The sequence below is a fragment of the Podarcis tiliguerta genome, assembly GCF_965153285.1.
Source record: "Podarcis tiliguerta genome assembly, chromosome: 1".
Lineage (NCBI taxonomy): Eukaryota > Metazoa > Chordata > Lepidosauria > Squamata > Lacertidae > Podarcis > Podarcis tiliguerta.
In genome coordinates, this window is record NC_139534.1 from 112,443,013 (window position 1) to 112,462,096 (window position 19,084).

Sequence of the window (19,084 nt, forward strand, 5' to 3'; positions counted from 1 at the left end):
AGCAGCAATCATTTTGTTTCCTGTTTTTAGCATAGTGCGATGCTTATCTTTTCTCTCCACCAAAAAGAGTACTGCGAAACTGCCTTGGCATCAGGAAGATGACATTCCCTGACTCAATAAAAGTTGGGCCGTGTTTTGCCAGAGGATTTAAAAACCAAACACTGCGCAAAGACCTTGCATGGAGTTTTCACATAAACAAACATCCCATGCTTTTTTTATTTGTTGTCTCTTATGAGGACCTTTTCGGATTCCATTCATTAAAAACCCTTCTGGGAGAAAGGTGGGGACACTGTAATTGCTCACTGCTGAGATACATACAGACACCAGTGCCCTTATCTATGAGCCTGATATAGCAGGGGTGGTGAACCTTCATCCCACAGGCTGAATGTGGCCCTCTAGGCCTCTTTATCTGGCCCTTGGGACTCACTCCAGGTCACTACCCATCACTGGCACCTTCCTCAAGTGCTTTTGCCTGGCGGTTGCATGTCCTTGAACTGCGTATCTTGCTGGCCTGAATGGAGGGTGGAAAGAAGTGGTCTGTGTGGTGTCTAGAGATCTTTGGCTTTTGTGTGGCAAATTTAGCTTACTGTACAAAGTAAGAGTTGCATCTGTAGCTTCACTCACTTTTGCTTCTGACCCTACTCATCAGTGGCATGCAGCCTCGGGCTGAAAAACGCCCTCACCCTTGCCTTATCAACAGTGACATGATGAAACCTGCAAGGTGTGACCAACTCCCCAACCCCAATATCTTCCCTAAGAGGAAATGCCCATGCCTCAATAAACAGAATTTCTAGACTGCAAGAACTGTCAGTAAGTGGCCGCCTTTCCAAACACAAAGGCGTCATATACAAGTTGCCCTTGCACACTTAAGAGGCATCTTTCTGCCTGGGACAGGACTGCCCGTGTGCCATTTAAGCTTGAGAAAACTTACTTTTTTGGAGCCGGATCATAAAACTTATACTGATCCATTATTTTCTCCTCCAGTTTTTCTTTGTGTCGCCTTAATGCATTCAGTTTGTCACTGTTGAAAAACCAAAGCGGCAGGAAAAACAACAACACATCAGCACTTAGAGGGTTCTACTTGCTAGGAATTGAGTATAATTAATAATTCAACTCTCACGAAGCCCGTGTCCCCGAGGGCAGGATTTTGAGCGATGAAAAGCCCTTCTGAGAAAGTACCTTTCACACAGAAGTAATTAGCTTCATGATTAAGCACGTCAGCCGTCTAGTTGGTAGGGCAACCACCACCAAAAAGCTGAGGCACAAGAAAACAACAAGGAGCATTTTAAAATGCTTGCAGTCCTTGAGGGGAGAAAAGTACTGGTTTTGTTTTGTTTTTGGAACGTGCGAGCTAAACTACCTAGGTAGATTAAGTCAAAATCAGTTCAATACAATCATGACAAGTTCATGGCAGGATTTAATGACCACATAATATGTCTGGGCCTCTGGACAATGTAGTTGGATGCCTGGATAGTGGAGGGCTGTTACCATGTCTGCTAAAAGTTTAGGGATCAGCAAGTACCATGTGAAATAGAACCTCACACCTTCATACCTGCAGCTTGTCCCAACAAATTTTACATAACTTACCAGGCACATCATTCAATCTGCCATATACCAGGTAAGCACATTTGGCACTTAAAAAGAAACCCAAAAACTACCTATATGTATGCATGTTGTCATCAACCTGTTATATACACTACGAGTGAATGAAACAAGACTGCTGCTCCAGCTGTTGCCTGCTATGACTCATTCAAGAGTACTTGGCGACACCCTCCCAAAGTTTGTTTCAGGTGCACTTAAAGGCTTACGTGCACCAGGCAAGTCTCAGGACTTGATTTCCCTCCATGTCTTGTTGCAAATTGCTTTTGCAACTTTCCAAAGTTTCAGGCACAGGTTGAGTGTTTGCAGGGCAGCGGCTGAAGAAGGAGCCAAAAGGGGTTTCTTGTGTGTGTGATTCTTGTGGCTGATTAGCTGCTTTCCCTGGTCAAAGGTCAGAGGGGGCAGGGTTTCTGTTGAGGCAGGTGATTAGCTGTGGGAGGAGCTTATCAGTGTTTGCAGGGCAGCGGCGCGCGCCTATCGGCGTGCGCAGTTTGAACCATCTTTTAGATTTAGGGGAGCTACTCTCAAGCCCAACGACACATTCTCAAGATGGAGGGGGAGGGAACAGCTGCAGTCGCCTGCGGTTCCTGCGCAATGTTTGCCATCTTGCCAAAGGTTGCAGGCAGCTTTACGTGCAGCAATTGCATGTTGATTGCCCTCCTAAAAGACAAAGTCCAGCAACTGGAGGAACGTGTAGCTACGCTCCAAAGAATTAGAGAGCTGGAGCTCTTCTTGGAAGCAACAGAGCACACCGTCTCCACCAAGGAGGAGACAGGGGACTCCCCTGAGGAGGCGGCTAGTTCACCAACACAGGAGCCCGATATGTGGAGAAACGTGACTCAAAGAAGTAGGAGGCCCAGGGTTCGCTCTGATTGTCTAGAAATACACAATCGCTTTGAGGTCCTCTCCCCTAGCATGGAAGACGAAGAGCAGACTCCATTTGAGGATCTCTCCCTCATTACAGTCGATCACGTATATGAAGATGAGCAGCAAAGTCAGTCCTCAGGGAATGTGCAGGCGACCTTGGAACGGACCGCTCACGGAAGAACCCTGACCAAACCTAAGAGAAGGCGTGTAGTGGTGATAGGGGATTCCTTACTGAGGGGAACAGAAGCAGTGATCTGTGGGCCTGACAAGATGTCTCGGGAAGTGTGCTGTCTCCCCGGGGCCAAGATCCAAGATGTAACTGAACGACTGCAAGGAATCATAAAACCCACTGACAAATACCCCTTCCTCTTGGTTCATGTGGGAACCAATGACACTGCAAGCAATAGCCTCCAGAAGATCAAAAGAGACTACGAGGCTCTGGGCAGGAAATTGAAGCAATTAAATGCACAAATCGTCATCTCATCTGTCCTCCCAGTTGAACGACGGGGCCCAGGGAGAGAGAGGAAAATAGTGGAAGTAAACAGCTGGCTTCGCAAATGGTGTAAACAGGAACGGTTTGGATTCTTAGATCACGGACTGCAGTTTCTTGAGGATGGACTTCTGGCAAGCGATGGGCTGCACCTCACAACGGTTGGGAGGAATGTTTTTGCCAAAAAACTAAGAAACCTCATCAGGAGGGCTTTAAACTGACTAATGCGGGGGAGGGAGACAGTGCTCCTGAAGGTAGGAGTCTATTAATTGATGAAGATGATCATCCAAATGTCATAGACCAAATGGAGCAAACAGCAAGCAGACCTAGTGGTGGGAGGAAAAAATCCTTAAATAAGAGACACGGGGGAATGACTAATGGACTTCAATGTCTGTACACTAATGCACAAAGCATGGGAAATAAACAAGATGAGCTTGAGCTCTTGGTACAGCAAACTAAATATGACATAATAGGCATCACTGAAACCTGGTGGGATAAGTCCCACGATTGGAATGTAAAAATGGAGGGATACAATCTATTTCAGAGAAACAGACCCGACAAGAAAGGAGGAGGAGTGGCGTTATATGTCAGGGATGTGTATACCTGTGAAGAGATCCAAGATTTAGAACCTCAAAGCCAAAGTGAGAGCATTTGGGTCAAAATTAAGGGAGAGAAGAATAATAGTGACCTCATTGTGGGAGTTTACTATAGATCCCCAAGCCAAACGGAGGACATAGATGATGCCTTCCTGGAACAGATGGCCAAGCATGCAAAAGGAAGGGAGATAGTAGTAATGGGGGACTTCAATTACCCAGATATTTGTTGGATGTCAAACTCAGCCAAGAGCATAAGGTCAAACAGATTCCTCACTGGCCTTGCAGACAACTTCATTGTCCAGAAAGTGGGAGAAGCAACAAGAGGAACAGCCATTTTAGATCTGGTCCTAACCAATGTCGATGACCTGGTTAATGGGGTAGAAGTGGAAGGATCATTAGGCGCAAGTGATCATGCTCTTCTGAAGTTTACTATACAACGGAAAGGAGCAGCCAAGCATACTAGGACTCAATTTCTTGACTTTAAGAAAGCCGACTTCATAAAACTTAGGGAAGTGCTGGGTGAGATCCCATGGACAGTAATACTAAAAGGAAAGGGAGTTCATGATGGCTGGGAGTTTGTTAAGAGGGAGATAGTAAAAGCACAACTTCAGGCAATACCAATGAGACGGAAACATGGAAGGTGCCTAAAGAAGCCAGGGTGGCTATCTAAAGAACTTTTAACTGAGTTAAGATTAAAAAAGGATGTGTACAAAAAATGGAAAAGGGGGGAAACCACCAAAGAGGAATTCAAACAAATAGCCAGCACGTGTAGACACAAAGTCAGAAAAGCTAAAGCACAGAATGAACTCAGGCTTGCTAGAGAGGTTAAAAGCAACAAAAAAGGCTTCTATGGGTATGTTCGTAGCAAAAGGAAGAACAAAGAAACAGTGGGGTCACTCAGAGGAGAAGATGGTGAAATGCAAACAGGGGACACAGAAAGGGCTGAACTCCTCAATGCCTTCTTTGCCTCAGTCTTCTCCGATAAAGAAAACAATGCCCGACCTGAAGAATTTGGAGGAAATGATTCAGCAGAGGAAACACAGCCCAGAATAACTAAGGAGATAGTACAAGAATACTTGGCTAGTTTAGATGTATTCAAGTCTCCAGGGCCAGATGAACTGCATCCAAGAGTATTAAAAGAACTGGCAGATGTGATCTCAGAACCACTGGCAGTCATCTTTGAGAATTCCTGGAGAACAGGCGAAGTCCCGGCAGACTGGAGGAGGGCAAATGTTGTCCCTATTTTCAAAAAGGGGAAAAGAGAGGACCCAAATAATTACCGCCCAGTCAGTCTAACATCAATACCAGGGAAGATTCTGGAGCAGATCATTAAGCAAACAATCTGTGAGCACCTAGAAAGGAATGCTGTGATCACCAATAGTCAGCATGGATTTCTGAAAAATAAGTCATGTCAGACTAACCTGATCTCATTTTTTGACAGAATTACAAGCCTGGTAGATGAAGGGAACGCAGTGGATGTAGTCTACCTTGATTTCAGCAAGGCATTTGACAAGGTGCCCCATGATATTCTTGTAAAGAAGCTGGTAAAATGCGGTCTTGACTATGCTACCACTCAGTGGATTTGTAACTGGCTGACTGACCGGACCCAAAGGGTGCTCATCAATGGTTCCTCTTCATCCTGGAGAAGAGTGACTAGTGGGGTGCCACAGGGTTCTGTCTTGGGCCCGGTCTTATTCAACATCTTTATCAACGACTTGGATGATGGACTCAAGGGCATCCTGATCAAATTTGCAGATGACACCAAACTGGGAGGGGTGGCTAACACCCCAGAAGACAGGATCACACTTCAAAACGACCTTGACAGATTAGAGAACTGGGCCAAAACAAACAAGATGAATTTTAACAGGGAGAAATGTAAAGTATTGCACTTGGGCAAAAAAAATGAGAGGCACAAATACAAGATGGGTGACACCTGGCTTGAGAGCAGTACATGTGAAAAGGATCTAGGAGTCTTGGTTGACCACAAACTTAACATGAGCCAACAGTGTGACGCGGCAGCTAAAAAAGCCAATGCAATTCTGGGCTGCATCAATAGGAGTATAGCATCTAGATCAAGGGAAGTTATAGTGCCACTGTATTCTGCTCTGGTCAGACCTCACCTGGAGTACTGTGTCCAGTTCTGGGCACCACAGTTCAAGAAGGACACTGACAAACTAGAACGTGTACAGAGGAGGGCAACCAAAATGGTCAAAGGCCTGGAAACAATGCCTTATGAGGATCGGCTAAGGGAGCTGGGCATGTTTAGCCTGGAGAAGAGGAGGTTAAGGGGTGATATGATAGCCATGTTCAAATATATAAAAGGATGTCACATAGAGGAGGGAGAAAGGTTGTTTTCTGCTGCTCCAGAGAAGCGGACACGGAGCAATGGATACAAACTACAAGAAAGAAGATTCCACCTAAACATTAGGAAGAACTTCCTGACAGTAAGAGCTGTTCGACAGTGGAATTTGCTGCCAAGGAGTGTGGTGGAGTCTCCTTCTTTGGAGGTCTTTAAGCAGAGGCTTGACAACCATATGTCAGGAGTGCTCTGATGGTGTTTCCTGCTTGGCAGGGGGTTGGACTCGATGACCCTTGTGGTCTCTTCCAACTCTATGATTCTATGATTCTATGATTCTATGAGACAAAGCTTGGGAGGCTGCTCTTCATGGTCCAGAGGAAATTTGAATTATACACAGAGGCTAATACAAGACAGCACATCATGAGGACTATCTGTGATAATTGGCGACATCACTAGTTAAGTATTTATATCTTGCACTTCTTAAACCAATTCCTTGGCATCAGTGTGTCCTGCATAGTTGGACTATATATTGGGAAATGATAATGATAAATCGCACCATTCCTCCCAAAGAAACCCAGGATGGCAGAAACAATTAAAAACAAGTCTTATAGAAATAATTAAGTTGACAGAAACAACAGGTTGCATCCAGCACAAGTTTCAGCACCATAACAAACTTCTGCATGTGCAGTGAAACTTCTCTTTCCTCTAGTGCTGCCTGCAGTCCCCAGCACAATCCCAAAATCTGCTCCAGAGAGTTTGGGGGGCCCATTGGAGAAATTTTGGGGGTGCAAAAGAGGAGAAGAGGAAGTCCCACTGAGTGGAAATCCATTTGTGCAGAGTTTGATACAAATCAGTATCTTTCACCCATCGAATGCCTAAATGTTAATAATTAGGGGGAGAGGTGCACCTCATCAGGGAGGGCATTCCATGAGCAAGAGGCCACTACTGAGAAGGCCCTGATACAAGTTCACACCAGACAGGCAGCACCCAGTGGCACCAATAGGGCATTGCCTGCCAACCACTGAGGTCTGCGATGGTTTATCTTCTAGCTACTTGGCATCCCAGGCCATTAGGGCTTTGCACACTGATACCAACACCTTGAAGTGGGTGTGGTAACTCACACTGCAGTCAGTAAAGTGCTTTCAGGAAATAACTCTCTGCAGCTTGCATCTACTTTCACACCCTAGCATCAGGTTGTTCAAGTGCAGGAGCAGGGATCTATGCAATACTCTGTAAGCTGTGTAAAGCTGAGTAAAGGGATCACCCAGTTGCTCAGAAGCTTTTCAAATTGACTTTTGGCTGTGCTAATGTGGCCCAAGGGACTCAGCTATCCCCTTAGATGTCTCCATGCACCCTCATTGCCATGCTTCAATAACAGTCTCACTGACCACATGATAAATAAGCGGGGAGGGGAGTCTTACATATATTGCTTCTGTTCCTCGTGATATTGCTCCTTGTTCTCCATGTTCTGCTCCAGCAGCATTTGGTTCTGTTGACTCAGCATCTGGATCTGACTCAGGAGATGATGATTCTCTTCTTCCAAGTTTCCTTTTAGGCGAGCCAGAAGCTATTCAACAGACACATCACAGGTGAAGCTCCCCTACCTGCGCTTGTCTATTCACCATTAATAAAACAGCACCGAGCCCAAGGTCCTTTGTACCCTAAAGCTCACCAACTACTTTGGCCGTGAGATAACCGAGTGCCAAACCACTGCCACCAGTGCTAAGATGCACATGCATAAGTATGTCTCACTCAAATAAATGACTGGTTGTTTGCCTCATTTATATTGTGGTAGCCTATCGCTTTCATTGCCATTCATTCATTGCTTTTAACTGGGAGTGGAACTAGGCATGACAGGCTGCGTAACCCAGCTTGGATGATGCTGAAACCCTAACAAAACAAGGTGGGGGAAGCATTCAAGTGCATTGTGGAGCTGAGTCCCTGCTGGAATAAAGAAGCTAAAAAAACAAGTAACAGTTATGAGACAGGAAAAGATGAAGGCATGGAAGAGGCTAGCTCCCCAACCCCATCCTGTTCTCAAGTCTACCCATCTCACTTTTTAAGGATTTGGCAGCAACCCAAGCCCAACACCAGGGTTTCTCCTTCAAATTACTGGCATTTAAGTGCAAGTCAACGGCACTACATTTTTCTCCCTTTGGCTGCATTCTCACATGACAGTAAACCATGGTAAATGATTTGCCACCAACACGCAGATAACTTTCACTTCATTTCGCCATGCTAGCAACAATCCATCTTCCTGGGCTTCACTATATGGCTGAACCAGGGATTGTTGTTTGCTTCACTCCAAACAAAGGACAACCTGAAGCCAAGGTTTGTTCTTGGCTTACCAGTTGCTTGGAGTGGAAGAAGCCATGATTCCCAGATTGGACATTAATGTTATGCCAAGGATTGTGGTTTGTTGCTCCTGTTTGCACCACAGAGAAGCAGTGAAGTGGGAGTGATCTGCCATGGCTTACGGTCCTCAGTGAATGAGGCAGCATCTATTTATGGACTGGCAAAGTCTTCCTGAGCCCACAATAACCACCTGTATTTCATTGGTCCATAGATCTCACCTCACAGTGGTTGTCCAATTTAGTCAAGGAAATGTCCATGGTCTGGTACTGCTCCTTCAGCTCATCATAGCGAGCTTGACAGTGGTTAAGCTGTAGCTGGGAGCTATTCAAGGAGGTTTTCAGTTCCTTGGTGTGGACGTGAAGGCCCTCGTATTCTGCTTTGAGCTTGCTGTGCAAGAAATTAACCCTAAATGGGAAAAGCCAAACATCTCACTGCTTCCCTGTCCAGATCTCCAACAGCAATTTAAAGCAGAAATGAACAGTTAAAACCTTGGTCCTGCTGAAGGGTAAGAATACAGTGTTTCTGAAAGCTAAACAAAGAGGCAGGTCTATTTCTATTAGCAAATAATTAGTCAAGCATTAGATCTGCTAATAGTAAAATCTGAGAGGGATTACAAGTTTCAATGGTACCTCTGTTTTCCAAAAGCAAGGTTTTAACTTAATCCTACTCCATTTAAGCACAATTATGCCCTGCCCAAAATAATTACCAGAGCAGCATTTGAGGGTGTGTGTTTTTAATACTGGCATTTTCTAGGCTCGTACTCCCACAAATTTCAGGAGTGCTCTGATGGTGTTTCCTGCTTGGCAGGGGGTTGGACTCGATGGCCCTTGTGGTCTCTTCCAACTCTATGATTCTATGATTTGAGAACTGCAGAGGCAGCTGGGAAGAGAGTAGCTCAGGGATAGTTTTTAAAGATGGTGGGCTCAATCACTTGGGCAGAAGTTTGTATACACCCCAGCAATGATACGGGATAAACCATGCCATCCCAAAGCAGGGGAAGCTAAGGTGCTGTCCTCCAATGTTAATGAATTCCAACCTGTGGGAGGCCAATATAGCAGGGGTGGTGAACCTTCATCCCATGGGCTGAATGTAGCCCTCTAGGCATCTCTATCTGGCCAATATTATCTGGAATGTACCACGTTGCCCAGTAACATGTAAAAGGGGCTGGCATAATTTCTGAGGATGTGTACCTTTCCAGCTCTTCTCTCAGTTTCTGGTTCTCCGCGGTCACTAGTGCACTTGCTCTCTTTTCCTGCTGCAGAACATCTTTTTCTGTTTTCAAAACCATTTCCAGCTCCTCCAGTTTGGATTTGTGTTGTATCAAGCCGTTATATCTGCAGGAAAGAAATAAAAGAATGGCTGCTATTCCACCTTAATGCTTCTCACGATTAAAACATGATTCAGAGATTTATTTTCTCTGTGTCAACAGATTCTGGTGGTCTATTGTAAATTTATGTATTTGCATAAGCCACAATGCAACCAAGTTAGAAACTTCTCTTGCATGCCTAATTCTCTGTGATTCAGATTGATAGGACCTGAAAGTTCTTATCTATGGCTGGATAACATCGATTGTTTTTGGTTTATTCCATGTACTTAAACCATATACATTGAAATTTATATATACACACACATTTTCAAACATCTGATACAGGAGAAACTACTGGCACATACAATACTTCCAACACAAGGAACTTGAGAAGGTTGCCAACTCATCAGGGGGGCAACGTGCAGATCAGCCTGTTGTTGTGCTTTTAAACAGATGCTTGATCTGCTGAAATCTGCAAGTGATGCTTTTCATTACATGGAAACATCATCTGCTAATGTCTGCAGAGCAAACTGCTAAGTAAAGGCTGAGACCAGTTTTTGTGAGGGTTTTTTTTTTTTTTTTTTTTTAAGTTGGCAACCCTTTCTACAACCCCATCCTGTGGTAAATCCCCCGGGGGGCTTCAGATGTGAATAACCCATTTATTCCAAGAGGCTATGCAAGACCTGCTAACCTTTCTCCCAGATCTTTGTGCTCCAGATCCAGGTTTTTGTGGAGCGCTTTGAGGCAGCTGTGCTGTTTTATCAGCATTTCATATTCTGTCGACTGCCGCTCATGCAGCGAGGCCAGGTGCTCATGGTCTTGCAGGAGGGACTCGTATTCTGCCTTGAGCTGATCTTTCTGCTTCAACAGATTGTCACATTCGTTTTCCTTGGTCAGCTGCTGGTTTTGGAGGAGAGCATTTTGGGCCATCAAGGAGGCACTTTGGGAATTTAGGGCTGAGTTCTCCACCTAAAAGTTTCTCAGAGAAACAAGAAATGTTTCATCAGCACACAGGGGTAAATTATATAAAAGGTGCATGCATTGCTACACCACTTTGGAACTGAATGCCTGGTAGAGAACCTTTCTCTCCTACCTACCTACTGATATGCAAAGATCTAGTGTGAATGTCCTCTTGACAGGGGAATCAATATGGAGCAACTGAAGAAAGGCTTTAATGACCCAAGCACCCCCTGACTGTGGAATTTCCTTCCTTTTCAGGTGTGATTTGTGTTGACCTTTCTGAGTTTTCAGTGCCGATTGAAGACCTACTTATTCACCCAAGCCTTTGGTTGACTTTGTCTTGCTGCACTTTGCAATGAGTCATTTGATTATGTATGTGTTCTTGCTTGCTTTATTGATTACTGGATACTGATTGCATGGTTTTTATTGCATTTTATCAGTACTGTACTCTGATTTGGCAATCGTTGTTAAATATTTTATACTTCCTAGCTGGGCTGGGGAGGAAATTAAAGGAATGGAGTTTGGGGGGGGGAGGGCAGGATTCTATCCCCCGTGGAACACATACTAGGGAGGGATTTGTCTCTCTGGATTGTGTCAAGTCTTGAATGTGTGTGTTCACAAGTCCATTCCGTCCTTCATTTTCATTTTTAAAAAAATCAGTATGAAAACTCAAATTTAAATATGTATTTTAACCATAAAATGGATATTTAAAATAAATTTTAATCCCGATATAAGTCTTTCTAAATGCATCGTGTCCTAATATATGCATTTTTTAAATAAATATTGTTGTTAGATGTGCATGCTATATTGCAACATGCAATATAACATCCATTAACAACAAACTCAGATCTCCAATGTTTACCTTTGGTGGGAATGGAAAGGAATGGATTGACTCAACAGCCAACAAGCCCACGTTTAAGCACATTTAGGTTTGTTTGTTTTTTGAGCAGAGAACTGTATCACACAAAATGATGGGAGATGGAGGCCAACAATATTTGGAGTACATCAGGTTTTCCCCCTGTGCATTAAGTTTTCCAAATTACGTAACAGCACTAAATCAAGAACAAAAGAAAGGGTGAAATCCAATGTTGTGCTTTTCCACTTGTTCCATTAGCACAAACATTTCAGCTTGCTAGAGGGAATGATCCTCCCTCTCCACCCCCAGTTCTGGGGGTTCTCCTGACTACCGTGGTGCCAATTTCGGGGGGTGGGAGGAAAGGGGAGAAAGCCCTGTTGCATAAGCAGAAGTCATAAGCTGAATCACGCCCATAAAAATCAAAACACACCTCAATTTCCCTGAACATACACCAATGTATTCATTTCACAACCTTGTAGGAGAGGGTAATCTTTCTTTTCCATCAGACTGACACTCAAAATGATAAGACTGATTCCATCCCATTTTAAACTGAGCCACCTAAAATCTTTCTGGCAGAAGTACACAGTAGGGATTTTCCTGACCTGGAGCTTGGCTGTTTGTGTTTGCATGGAAGTGTTGTGCTCTTGAAGGAAGGCATTTTGCTTCTGTAGTGTCAGGATCTGATTGTTGAAGGAGGTGTTTTGGGTTTCCAAATGTCTTAGCTGCTCCTTCAGAAGCTGCTTCTCTGCATGTAAGGCTGCATTCTGATAGGAGAAACAGAAATGAAAAGGCAAAAATAAAAGATTCAGTAGCTACAGATTCTTCAGAGCAACTCTGACGCAAACTCTGACACTGTCTTCCATGTTTCGCAAGCAAACAGCTCATGAGTGCCCCTTAAAGTTATAGATCCTAAAGCGGGGCCAATACTGCCTATGTTAAAGAAAGAAGCAGGAAATAATGGTTGCAAGTACCCCGCACCCCAGACTTTCATACAGGTAATGAAGCAGCAATGGTAGTGGACTTTCATCCTTCTTCCCTTAAATCAATGGTTTCAAACTTTGTTCAAGAGAGAACTGGGACCCTTAGGAAGCTGATCAGGGCTGTCTTCATGACAAGGTCTATAATGTCAGGACAGTTTCTTGAATTGCCCACCAATGCAGATCATCTCCAATATGCAAACAAAGGTGTGCTGAGTATGTTTTGGCACATTTTCATTCTTCCGATACAGTGTCAACAGTGTGCGCAAACACCATCAAATGTGCACTAGCAATTCCTGCAAAATGCATGGATGCCTTGGCAATTCATTCAAGATGGAAAGGGTTGCCTGTAAGTGGAAGCTTGGAAACCACCAGCCTTAATAATGAGTGTCTGCAAAAGAAAGGAGGGCTTTCTTCCTTTCTTATTTAGGCATACTCACTGAGCCCTGTATGGGAGAAGGTGTAATACTGTAGAAGACTGACATAAAGTATGAAGGGAAAGCATTCTGAAAATGCATACCAGAGGAAGGACCTTCTCAGGGGTAGCCCCTCTGTTATGGCTCCTCACAGAGATATGGCTGGTACCAAATCTCATGAGTTTTGGGCACCAGCTGAAGACCTACCTTTTTGCTCAGGCATTTGCTGAACATTACTGCCTGTTTGCTATTAATATTTTAGTTTTGGTTACTGAGAGTAACGTGGGGTATTTATTTATGATGTTACATTGTACATGTTGTATTTTGATTATTATTTTTTTAATGTAACCTGCTCTGGGATTGCTATCATAATGAGGAGTGATACATGTTTTAAACAGATTAATAAAATAAGGGATGCTCCACACATTATGATTTTCCTACAGAGAGAAGTTCCATATAGGAAAACATGTCAGAGCTTTCAGAGCCACAGGCTTGTGTAATTGGCACGTGGTTCCCTCTCAGCATACATACACAGAAATCTACCACCAATGGGCTGTACCCAACATTATCTGTCTGCTAGTGCCAGGACTCTTATGCTAACGTGGACAGGTGAGTTTTAAAGCTGCTCAACAGAAGAACCCAATGCAACAGCTGCACTCAAAGAAACTTGTTGCACAACAGATTGAGCGATGCATCGTGAAACAAAGCTATCCGCAACCTGCTTATGCATGTCTCTTGTGCAACAAGGTTCCACCGTCAGCAAAGTGTTTTGCTGGAACAAGTATACCACTAAGTGAATTCACCTTAGTGCAACACTGGCTACACTGCATCGCATAGGATGAACATAATAAGCTAACCCAGTAAAGGACAAAACTTACATTTCTCTCCAATTCTATAGCTCTGTCTTTTACTTTCAGAAGCTCCATTGTTGCTTCTTTGTGTCCCTTTTCCCACTTTTCCTTTGTCTGATGACAGGAAACCAAATTTTCATTGGGCTGCTTCAGTGAATTCTGCAGAAGGATTCCATCCTCTTGCTTCTGCTTGACACCTTCAAAGTCCCTCCTCATCTGTAATACACGTTGTTTGTAAAATATGCCAATAAATAGAACTGTGAAGTCTACAGGAGTAACTTAACCTAACCCTAAACCCATTATCAAAAAACAGATGATCACAACCATGTATATCTGTTGAAAACATTCAGCATTCATCACTTTAACTACTACTTTTTATTGCTTTTTTCTATTAATATTTGTGAGGTTTTTAACCCAAACATTGCAATGTATATGGAAACCTGTTTTCAAGTGTTTTTACACTGATGGTACATTAGGTATAACAACCTGTCATTGCTTTCTGGGTCTTGAATTTCTGCAATCTATCTCTTGAATAATTTGTGTTTTTAAAGACTTCATTAGGCCAGTATTTCCCAAACTTCTTATAGGAGAGGCAACATTTATTATAAATTAAAACAAGAGAGACGCTTTGCTCTTACATCCCAAAAGCTTTACTTTTAGGTATGAAGATGAAAACAAGACTTCTTCAGTGATGGAACCCAAAATTATTTGCCCTCAGAAATGCCTAACCCACTTTCCTTTTTGAGCCACTGCTATACCTCTTGATGGAAAGGAAACAAGCTAGGGACTTGACTCATTCAGCAAATCAATGGGCACTCTCCTCTGAGGACATGTAATTTGGTCTCCCTGTATTGGAGTGATCAGATGATCCAACCACATCTCATTCATAAATGGAGTAGAGTCATAGCTGTCAACTTACAGATTTGAAAATAAGGGACCAGCAGCCTTGAAAATAAGAGATCCGCAGCCAAAATAAGGGATTTTCCAGGCACAGGTATTTTCAACTTCTGAGCTCCTCCGAGCCAAAGGCAGAAAGCCCAGCCAGCAGCCAAACAAAGCCTCAAGTGATGGTTCCCACAGCGCAGCAACCCGGCAAAGGGGATGCAGCAAGGAAAACCACAGTCAACTCTCCGCTGGGAAGCGCTGAGCAAAGGCGAGTCCCCAGGCAATGTGGCCAATTTTATCGGCACAAGGCATGCAAGCTCCACGCCCCCAGTCGTTCTTAGACTCCTTATTGGGTGAGCAACGCAGCCAAGCAACACAGTTGGAGCCTCCCTCCTCCCTGGCTGGCAGGCAGGGAGGGAGAGGAGCTGCTTCCTTTGAAACCCGGGAAATTTAAGGGACATCATCAATAAGGGACAGCAGCGGGAGACAGTGCTGGGATAAGGGACTTTCCCGCCAAATAAGGGATGGTTGACAGCTATGAGTAGAGTTTGTTATCCTCAGCAGAAGTCACTCCTTTGTGAGCATATGCTTTGATCTTGCAGGAGCCTTTAATCCATTTCAAAACACACTAATGCACCCCGGCACACAGTTTGGGGATTATTATGATCCAAACCCAAAATCTGTTGGGATGTGAGAGCTTGAATTCAACAGATCTTGAGCTTTCCTGGCTAAGCTGAAGATATACCAGTGTAAATCACTGAGACTGCATAAATTAACTCAATGTATTAAAAAAAGGTGGGTTACAGGGGCGTGATGCAGGCAGAAAAGGACAAAGAGAGACTTACACCCCTTCCAAACCTCTTTCAGCTCAGTCATATGACCTAGCATCTCAGCATAATTCAGCTGGCAAAAAAGGGCAGTGCAAATGAAATTCCTCCTGAACGGAGTTTGGAACTGGGTAAATCAAGCCAGTGTAACTTATGCTGGCATAAATTAGGCCATCTTTCTTGAGTTGAGATCGAAGAAACCCTATAATGCAAGTTAATGAAACATCTAAACTTTGTACCAACCTTCTTGTTGATACGCACTTTTATTTTGAAGACTCACCTATGGTGTGTTCCAGTCAGGGCCCCACATGGGTTTTCTATGGAACTACACAAACACAGCTGCTATTTGCCCCTGCACACAGCCAGGGGTGGGGGCATGATAGGCAGTTAACTGGTGTGCATTGGGTACAATTTCATGCCCTTCCATAGGAGGGCTCAACAGTTCGCTTTTCTCCAGAATAAAAAGTGGCCCACATGCTTTTCAAATAATCAATTTTTCATAACATGCAGTTTCACCCTTTATATTATGAAGCAAAGGTTTCCCTCTTACGGTGTTTAGTTCATTCTGTAACTGCTGATTCAAGGTGAGAAACTCTTGCAGCTGGGCCTCCAATACAGCAATTTTCTCTTCTTTATCACATAGCGTTGTCTTTAGGTCACATTCAGTTTTGCTTTCCAGTATCTTATACTTCCTGTGAGACAATGACCATATCAGTAATGAGAAAGGAACTAATTCTGCCTTATTAAGGCGTTTCAACCATTCTTCCTGAATATTATAAAAGAGCCCACAGAACCACTGACTTTCCATCAGTATCCTACTTTCTCATTTGAAGATGTACTTATGGGGTTAGGGACGCGGGTGGCGCTGTGGGTTAAACCACAGAGCCTAGGACTTGCCGATCAGAAGGTCGGCGCTTTGAATCCCCACAACGGGGTGAACTCCCGTTGTTCGGTCCCAGCTGCTGCCCACCAGCAGTTCGAAAGCACGTCAAAGTACAAGTAGATAAATAGGTACCGCTCCAGCGGGAAGGTAAACGGCGTTTCCGTGCGCTACTCTGGTTCACCAGAAGCGGCTTAGTCATGCTGGCCACATGACCCGGAAGCTGTATGCCAGCTCCCTCGGCCAATAAAGTGAGATGAGCACCGCAATCCCAGAGTCGGTCACGACTGGACCTAATGGTCAGGGATCCCTTTACCTTTACTTATGGGGTTAGAAATTAGAATAAAAACACCTGGACATGCGTAAAAGAATGCTGTATGGGGACTGCCCTGGGGTGGGGGCTTGTATACCGGCATCCATGGATGCATGCTGCTAGACCAGGTATAGAGAACTGGGTATGGGGAGTGGGCCAGATCCTTATCTCCCGCATTACAACCCCCAGGGCCAAGTTTGACAGGTGAGTGAAGCTATGCTCCTTTCAATCTCCTGACATCACAATGATGTCAAGCTTGAAATTAAACTGTGAAGGCAAAGCTGTAGCCCGTTGCAAGTCCTGGTGATCAGCTGATCACTGGGGCTTATAACCCCCTGTGCATCTCTGTTTGCAAGCTCTTCTCAAGTGCTGTGCAAGCTGATAGTTGGGGCTTGTGAAGCCCTTGTACACAGCACTCTGTAAGCCCTGGCAATCTGCAAAGCACAGAAAAAAACCCTTTTGGGTCACTCACAATGGTACTTGATGTGATACGCGATGCTACACATGTAGGGCAGGTGTGTATGCCTTGGCCCAAATGGTCTGGTTGGCCACAAAAGGAGACCTAAAGGACCTACTTGGGGCCCACACTGGGTTAAACATACAGTAGTACTGCCACCTATGATGAACAGTGCAGTTGGAAGAGACTTTTCAGCAGGGTGACCAAAATAAAGGGAAATCCTTGTGCTCATGTCACTCTACTACATTACAGATATTTTTGCAGATGCCATGTATCCACATCTTCCTGAGAATAATTCAAATATCAAGTGATATGGAAAGCAGAAGCATTACTTGGCAAAATTGCAATATTTACAGTAAATAAATCCCCGATCTCACTGAAACTCAGTGAAGCTAAAACTTCATATTTAATTCACTATGTCTTGCAAGATGTCCCCACATCTGTGCAGCTGGCATCTCTGTTGACAGCCTTGTTTGAAGAGAAAGTCAACCTCACAGCAACTCTAGGACTGATAGGGGACTTTCATCTACCTATAGAAGCTTCTTTTAGAAACAAGGAATGTGGTAATTTAGTTCCTTTAGAAGAAACAAATAGGAACACCAGAGAAATCCCACAAACATTTGACAAGAGCACAAAGAACATGGGAAATTGCAATGAGGGGAAATTAAGGCAAAATGTGCCAGAAATCCTTCCAAAGCAAAAAAAGGGGTCTTCTCACTTGTCATTGTTGCCATTATCAGTCTCTAGGAGCAGCTCCTTATTTAATCCAATCTTCTCCAGTTCCTGGTCCAACTTGTCCATCTCACTAGACAATCTCTGGTTCTTCAACTTCTCAAGAACCAAATCCTACAAATAAGGACCAACTTAATTAGTAGCCTAACAGTGAAAGCAACAACATAATTGATTTTCTTTACAACAATATTAGATTTTGGAAGCCCTCTGGGCCACTTCACAGAAGACTATTCTTGCACAGTTGTCACTATTGGGAAGAAAAACTATGTCATCTACTGTGCAATACTTCTCAAGATAAAAAATTGCACTGGATGAAGAATTGCATTTGGAACACATAGGGCACCTTTGTGATAAACCACAGTTAAACCAAATAGTCCTTAAATAACCATAGTTTCCCATTTAGTCTGAACTGGCAAACTATGGATACCAGCTTCAGAAAAAGTTGATATAATAAGAACTCTGAAGTATGATTTGGCTTGTTCTAAAATTTGTCAGTTTGGATGAAACAAACAGATATGGATAACTGGGAACTTCCCAGTTCAATTGTGGGCCATAGTACAAGAGGAATCAAAGAGGCTCTGTGTACAAGAAAAAGGTTCATGTTTAACTTGGCTTAATATCCTAGCAGGTGTTTGAGCAAAGTCACTCTGGAACCAGCCTATTTTAACTGTGTGAACCAGGCCTTAATTTGTGAAGAAACCTTTGCTGAGGATTTACGACTTCAATGTTCTGTGTTCTTGAAATCACAACCTGCCTGCGAACTATGACTCTCTCTTCTGTGATTCAGAAATCAGGTCAGCACTAGGCAGTGATTTACTAATACAGTGGTACCTCGGGTTAAATACTTAATTTGTTCCGGAGGTCCGTTCTTAACCTGAAACTGTTCTTAACCTGAAGCACCACTTTAGCTAATGGTGCGCCACCGGAGCCCGATTTCTGTCCTTATCCTGAAGCAAAGTTCTTAACCTGAAGCGTATGTAACCCGAGGTACCACTGTAACTCTACAAAATCTAGATTGTGGATCACAGAGGAGAGTGCACATCACCTATAGCAGGGGTGAGGAGAAGGTAGATTTGGATCTGAACTTCTATTAGTTCAAAAATGAATAACAACAAATGAACTTTGTTCATTTACATTAGGCTGCTGCAATGAAGAAAGCTAACCAAAGTAGACACTGGGGGGAAAGGACTATAAGCTCAGCTCAGCATTGTTGCAGATAACAAGTTTCTATGGGTCACAGTGTTCTTTAATTATTTTGTGTTGTCTAATGCCTTTTCTACCTGGTTGGCAGACCTTGGGGTTCTAGTAAAAAAATTTTTAAAGTGGCTCCAACGAGCCTGAGATCAACAGAAATGGTAATGATAATTCAGCCCCCTCTCTGGGCCATGACAAGATGTTATGCTCCAAATGGCCACATA

The 19,084-nt window shown here is 43.7% G+C and overlaps 1 protein-coding gene across 1 annotated transcript in view; it reads right to left on the reverse strand.

Moving 5' to 3' along the window:
- The window catches only part of CCDC88C (coiled-coil domain containing 88C), a 109,886-nt gene that overhangs the window by 13,234 nt on the left and 77,568 nt on the right, over nucleotides 1–19,084 (reverse strand). Inside the window, exons 16-24 of the mRNA XM_083433206.1 lie at nucleotides 17,653–17,780; nucleotides 15,835–15,976; nucleotides 13,600–13,788; nucleotides 11,931–12,092; nucleotides 10,204–10,481; nucleotides 9,397–9,540; nucleotides 8,425–8,611; nucleotides 7,273–7,418; nucleotides 932–1,021 (exon numbers count right to left, since the gene is read on the reverse strand). Of these exons, the coding sequence (XP_083289332.1) occupies nucleotides 932–1,021; nucleotides 7,273–7,418; nucleotides 8,425–8,611; nucleotides 9,397–9,540; nucleotides 10,204–10,481; nucleotides 11,931–12,092; nucleotides 13,600–13,788; nucleotides 15,835–15,976; nucleotides 17,653–17,780 (1,466 nt within the window). The remainder of the gene's footprint in view (nucleotides 1–931; nucleotides 1,022–7,272; nucleotides 7,419–8,424; nucleotides 8,612–9,396; nucleotides 9,541–10,203; nucleotides 10,482–11,930; nucleotides 12,093–13,599; nucleotides 13,789–15,834; nucleotides 15,977–17,652; nucleotides 17,781–19,084) is intronic.